General features: G+C 42.8%; 1 protein-coding gene across 1 annotated transcript; it reads right to left on the bottom strand.

Annotated features, from left to right (window-relative positions):
- LOC119337630 (aminoacylase-1-like) lies at positions 1-6720 on the bottom strand. The gene is made up of 4 exons (XM_037609799.1): positions 5816-6720; positions 803-940; positions 454-693; positions 1-375 (listed from the first exon to the last, which is right to left on the bottom strand). The coding sequence occupies exons 1-4, from the start codon at positions 6671-6673 to the stop codon at positions 295-297; spliced, it is 1317 nt and encodes a 438-aa protein (XP_037465696.1). The 5' UTR covers positions 6674-6720; the 3' UTR covers positions 1-294.
- Between the last annotated feature and the right edge of the window lie 406 nt (positions 6721-7126).

The raw sequence follows: 7126 nt of genomic DNA, 5'->3' as shown, positions 1-7126 counted from the left end.
TAGACTACAATCGAGATATATCAGTTCACCCGTGGACTTTTACAAATCATCTTGTTATATGCGGCCTGTAACTTCGTATGTACATTACATACTAATCAACCTGCTGAGATCACTGTCAGCAGATTTCCAATATTTCAGAAAAGTTTATTCTGACTCTGGTGAGCCCGAACCAGTTTAGCTGTGGCTTTGGAGCATGACAGTTGTGGCATCACGGCCATCTGAGTTATCTTCGCTACAATTAATTTACATGGGATGGAAATACAATAATGGTACAATTTATGTGCTTGTTTCGAATCAGCCTTTGAAGGAGCTCAGCGCTCTAATAAGATGTTGGTACACTTCGATGCCCCTCAGGAACACTTTATCCTCCAGAAACTGCGAAGTTGAGATAAAACTGAGCTTAGCCATCACACTACGTAAAAAGAAATACCATAGCAGGCAAAGATCAGCTACCTCATTATGATCGTGAAGCAAAATTGGAGTATTTATCATTGGAGAAAATCCAAGGGCTGGAACACCCATCTGCCTCACGAACCGGGCGTCCGTGGTTGAAGATAAGATCTCGGGCTTTGCTAGCTTTCCACCTGAAGAGATAATAGCCTGTTCAAACACAGACCACCATGGGTTTGACTCGTTGGCTGGTGTAAGTAAGGGGCGCCCTGTCACATCGCTCACTGGTCCTTTCTTCATCAGCTGTCCAATACAAAGACAGGAATTTAGAAAATCAAGTGATAGAAGAAGATTGACAGTGCAAAATTATATTTATTTTCCATTACCCACATAACAGTTAAACTATATTCACCTGGTAAGTCAAGTTTTTATGAGCTGGTGCCCATTCTTCTCTTATTCTTCTTTCGATCTGTTCGATATCTTCGGTTGGAGGAAGGCGGAGATCAAAACCCACCTCTGCTTCTGAAGGTTGCATATTCATCACAAAGCCCTGCATCAATTATTCTTTAGAGACTACACAGAAGCCATGTAGAAATGAATAGATTGTGTGATACTGTTGATTTTTGGCGTATGCCCCTGTGGCCCTGTCTATACTAGACCTCTATTAATTTGTCTTATTGTGATGAGTTTGGCGGCTCAAGAAAATTACAAAGATAGCAGCAGTGCGGATAAAGTGCAATAAAATATAATAAGAGCATGCCTAATGCAGGTTTTCAGATGAGTGCATAAGGGGGCAACATGACTTGTATTTGTTGGGTGCTTGCAATGGGTGAGAAATATGTTCTTTTGCTTCAGTGCCTCGCTGACATTGGTAGGTAGACCTTTGACCAAGTGCACGTTTGCTTAAAAGAACTGCAGCTGCTGAGCTCCGGACCAATGTGTAGACTGAGCAAATCAACTTTTGCTCAGATTTGATGGTTAGGAGCAACCAACCAGATGCATACATTCCTACTCTGGGTTAATGGATCACCAATTCACCATTCACCAAACTGCAAGACGAAGGACCACTTCCACTCCAGTATCGCAGGGTAAGATCAAACACATAAAAATTATTCTACTAACTACATGCATGATGAGAAATAACCATGGTGAATAAGCTCGCATGACCTATCTCTATACATAGCCTAAAAATCCTGAAAGTTCTTAAAGAACCCAGCTTGTCACAATCAGATTGATTCTAACTTTTGCTTCAAAAATTATTCTACTACCTACATGCATGATGATAAATACTTCCTCCGTAAAGAAATATAAGAGCGTTTAGATCACTAAAGTAGTGATCTAAACGCTCTTATATTTCTTTACAGAGGGAGTAATAATTATTGTGAATAAGCTCACATGAAGCCCTATCTGTTATGGCGCTGCTAGAAGGAGGGCTCGAGAGGGCCGGCTGGGGGCCTTTCTGCCCACGGCCGGGCAAGAGGGAAGGGATTTCCTTCTTAATTCTTGCTTGATTAGATTGATACATCTCCTCTCTTTATATAGAGAGGTTTACTTGACTCCCAAGCAAGGCTTACTTGACCCCTAAGCAAGCGACCCTTATCTCTAATTAACCCTAAGACACGGGCTATACCGCCAGCCCAGGCCCATTACGTACTCTAACACTATCTCTATACATAACCTAATAGCTGTGATATTTTTAAATAAACTTTCAACGATCAAATTGATTCTAACATTGGCTTCAAGAACTATTCTAACTTTTCCATAGCGAAAAGTGGAACGAATACACATACAGAACAAAGGTTATGATAGCCTTGCTCATGCGGAAATGAAGTAGATCTCAGTAAATTCGTGAAGCCAAGGTTAAAATCCATTTGATAGCAAATACTGGATTTTGGCAGAAAATATTATGAATACTACTCCCTCTGTTCCTAAATGTAAGTCTTTGGAGAGATTTCATTATGGGCCACATACAGAGCAAAATGCGTGAATCTATACTCTAAAATGCATCTAGATACATCCGTATGTTGTTCATAGTGAAATCTCTATAAAGACTTATATTTAGGAACGGAGGGAGTAGGTTACACAAAGAGATGGGACTCCCAACGATCTCATACATGTACTAGGAATCTAGGATATATATTCATGTCTGATCTAAGCAAGGATATTGGAAAGAAGGATTGGAGGTGTAGAAATACGTGGATATTAAGCCTTGTAGCTTGGTCAATGGTGATCCTTTAATTCAGCAATTTGGATCAGGGCATGGTCTATGCAAGCAGTTGGTTGCTCCCAGCCATATAGCAAACTGCACTTGTTCGGTGCTCTACTCATCGTCCAGCAGGACCACGTGCATGCAAATATCGCACTACAAGAACTACATACTTGCCTGAACATAGAACATTTAAGTTAATCAGACTACAATGTTCTGTGTTAAGATGATTCATATGCCTTAACAAAAACATTGGTATGAGAGAGAGAGCAACATAAGACCAGTTAATAAATCTAAGATGGAACTAGTTGCTAAAATGTTTATGATCCAACAGTTTGGGCCCAAGACATGATTTGGTGAGTGGGTTTTTTCAATAGATGTTCATATTCTGTTACCTTTTCTTTTAAGGAAAGGACAGTAGGAGACATATATTTTAATGGGTGAAGGAATTACATAATTTTATTGCCTTGTGTTATGCTATATTTCAGAAAATCCTTTGAAGTTAATCATCTGTCACAATGACAAGGTGTAGACCTCACAACAATAGTGGATAATCTGCAAATTTCTGTAGTCGCTGTCACTATTACCTTGTGATTTGCAAGTAAAAACTTGAGGTAGTCACATTAATTCTAACATTTTGGAAAATCACTTTGAAGACAGTCATCTTGCCAAAAAGGCAAATATGTAGATCTTGCAATAACGGGTTAATCCGCACAATGTGCAGTAGATGTTGCCATTACCTTGTGATCCCAAAAATTTGAATTGTAAAATCTGAAAGGGCAAACAGGCTTCAACCTAGGTTCTTGTATATTGCATAGCAAGTGTTAGAGTACGTAATGGCCTAATGGGCCTGGGCTGGTATAGCCCGTTAGTCTTAGGGTTAATTAGAGATAAGGGTCGCTTGCTTGGGAGTCAAGTAAACCTCTCTATATAGTCTAGGCCCATTAGGCCATTACGTACTCTAACAGCAACCCTCTAGTTGATTACAAAGTGTTGTAAATTAAGTTTTAGACCCTGACACCCTGTATTTGTATAATTCCATTTTAGTTTTTTCATATACTGAATATGTGTACTACAGACCTTATATTGTCTAGAATTCAAAATTATAGGATCACAAGGTAATGGCAGCATGTACCACACATTTTGCAGATCATCCCATTACTGCAAGATCTACATATTTGCCCTTTTTGTCAAAAGATTATCTTCAAAGTGCTCTCCCAAAACATTAGATTAACGTGACTACCTCAAAATTTTACTTGCAAATCACAAGGTAATAGTGGCATCTACTGCACAAATTTGTAAATTATCCTCCATTGCTATCAGGTCTAGACCATTTCATTCCGACAGATGATTACCTTCAAAGTGATCTAAAATATAGTATAAAACAAGGTAATAGAATGACGAACATCTACCAAAAAAAGTCGGATTATGTTTCCTGCATGTCAATTACTGGATATTTGTCTGATCTAAGCGAGAATATTTTAAAGAAGGATTGGAAGTGTAGAAATAAGCGGGCCTTAAGACTTGCAGCTTGGCCAGCTGTGATCCTTTAACTCCACAATTTGGAACAGGGCGTGGTCAATGCAAGCAGTTGATTGCTCCTAGCCATATAGCAAAACTGCCCTTGTTCAATGCTCTGCTCATGTGCATCCAACATGATGCTGGCATGCATGCTAATATCGTACTACATGAGCTACATACTACATGAACTACATACTTTCGTGAACATAGAAGATAGAACATTTAAGTAAATCACACAAGAGTTCTGTGTTTAGATAATTCAAATGCCTTAACCACGTGTTCAAAATATCGGCCGATAAATCAGTTAACTGACTGCTTAATCCCTGCTCGGCGGGTCACAGAGTAGCCGATTAAATGATTTATCATCCAATTAATTGGCCAATTCACCTACTAATCCCCTAATAGCCAGTTGACCGAGAAGTTACCAGTTAACGATTTCCTGAACATTGGCCTTAACAAAAACGCTAGTATGAGAGAGAGCGCAACATAAGTTTAGTTATAAATCTGAGATGGCACTGGTTGTTAACATGTTGTTTGTCCAACAGTTTGGGCCCTAGACCTGATTTGATCAGTGGGTTTCTTGTTAGTACTCCGAACTCTATTACTCTTTTACCTTTTTGCTTGTTCTGAACTGCTAGTTGCTATGTTGCAAGTAATAGAAAATGGTATGATCTCAGTTCATAGAAAAGTTCAATTAGTAAAGCAAAAGGAATGGAATAGGCGTAGAGCAGGAGGATATGCTGTGTTGTGGTACTGTTTGGCATGTGTAACAGCAAAGTACTGTTCATGCTGAACTGTGCTTTGTTCTGCTACTGTTAGTTGGAAACTAGACATAAGAATAATGAGCACCGTTGTTAGTTGAGTTTATGTCCTTGGTATATTCCATGTAAAGTAAAAGTTTCGTTACAGTTCAGATTGTAACCTAGGGATTAGATAGAGTTACACAGTCCCTATCAACATGCATCTATTAGTAAAGAAGAATTAATCTACTCTTTGCTAATCTTCTCACATTCTAATCTATGTTCTTCTACCCCTCCTCCCTTCCACATATTCCAGTTCCCTTGAAGCAATGCCGCTAGCCTTTCCCTGTTAGTTATCCTCATCAGATATGTGTGGGTTTTGCAGTTAGCGCAAAACACTGTTTTCTACCAAAAAAATATCTGGTTTCGCAATTGCCTCCCACAGTATTGACTTGCTGACGAAGTGCATGACGGCATTGCTCCAAGTCTTCATTTTGTACTAGATCTCTTGAACAAATTAATTAGGTCTACAATTCGTATAGAGGATATGCATCAATGCTTACATGTGAATTTGCTACAAAGTGGATAGAAGTACTGATAATCCTAAAACCCGACAATCTCATATGCTTGCATGCTTTCAATTGTTCAATTGCTCAGGTATGTACCTATATACATCTGTAGCACTGAATGCTGATAATATTACCTCTGTACATTAAGAATAGCAGTACCACATGGACGTGTCCAAAATTGATGTACGTTTTGTAGAAAGAATAATTTAGGATAAGCCTATGAAGTTGGTCAGTTTGCACTTGCTGACAAACCTGCTCTCTGTTGTGCTAATAATAGATGCTTCAAATGATGTTGTCTGACCATCTCAAATTATAATCATTGCTCTCTACTATTGTATCAACGTGCACTGACTAAATCAATACAGTAAAGTAACCAGCAGTATCCTTACCGTGGGGCTCGGCGTGCCGGCATTCATGTACACAGGATTCACGGACACGACCTCTCCGGGACCGTACTTGCCGGACTTCACCTTCTCGAACTGTGCATCCCTGTATCCAGCCACGGTCTCAATGCAATCCATCAGATTCTCCACGGCGGCCCCATCGAACAACTTCGACCCATGCCCGGGAGCCCCCGTAGCCTTCACGATCAGCTTCCACACCAGCCTATCCGCGTAGAAAACCCTGTACACATCCGTGAGCGACGCCTGCCCCTCGTCGAGCATGAACCCGACATTGAGGGCGCGGAACTCCTCCGACTGGACGAACTTCTCGTGGCCGTCCTCGCCGCCGATCTCCTCGTCGGGGACGAGCGAGACGTGGATGGTGCGGGCGGGCGCGAAGCCGGCGGCCTGGAGGCCGCGAATGGCCTCGAGGTACTGGACGGGGAGGCACTTGTCATCCTGCGCGCCGCGGGCGTAGACGCGGCCGGTGGCGGGGTCGTGGTGCGCGGCGTAGGGCGGGTGGATCCAGTGCTCGGGCTCCGCGGGCACGGAGTCGAGGTGGGAGTTGAGGAGGATGGAGGGGAGCGAGGGGTCCGTGCCAGGCCAGGTGAGCAGGAGGAGGGGCTTTGACTTGCAGGGGCTGAAGTGGAGCGTGGCGGTGCGGAGGCCGAGTGACGCGGCGTAGGGGAGGAGGAACGCGGCGGCGCCGGCGTAGTCCGGGGCGGGGTGGGCGGTGCAGATGCGGAGGTAGTCCTGAAAGCGCCGGATTTGGGAGGTCTCGAGCTCGCTGAGGGGGTGGGCTGGGTGCGGGACCGCCGCGAGGAGAACGGCGGCGAGGAGGGGGAAGTGGCTGAGACGACGCATGGTGCGCGGTTGGTTGTGGTGCGGCCTGACGCTGCGGAGTGTTTGGACTGCCTTGTTTGACCGACTGTGATTCGTCCTCTATCCGGCGAAGCCCCACTGGGTACTGTCTAACCAATTTTTAGGCTCCTCACGACATGTACAATGATGGCATATGAATATATATGCCCCGTGATAAAAAGTAATTTGAGACACCTACATTTACTTTTTCTTTCCAATGCAAGCTACCATTAGCGGGGCTCATTAAAAAATAAAAAATAAAGACTCTAGTATACATGCATCTCTACTTTCCACTCCATCTTTTCAGCTTTTGTCACCGGACCACATTTTTTCTCTTCAAGCACCCGCTTCCTTGAGAGGATCCCGCTTCCCTATCCGAACCTACTTTACATCATATCCGATCCTACATGGCATGCGAGGCATCACCTTGAGGCTATGCATTGTACATGCCCTCAT

Source organism: Triticum dicoccoides, chromosome 7B (assembly GCF_002162155.2).
Source record: "Triticum dicoccoides isolate Atlit2015 ecotype Zavitan chromosome 7B, WEW_v2.0, whole genome shotgun sequence".
Lineage (NCBI taxonomy): Eukaryota > Viridiplantae > Streptophyta > Magnoliopsida > Poales > Poaceae > Triticum > Triticum dicoccoides.
The sequence above is the reverse complement of the archived record's forward strand: the minus strand, read 5'-3'. Positions and strand labels throughout refer to the sequence as shown.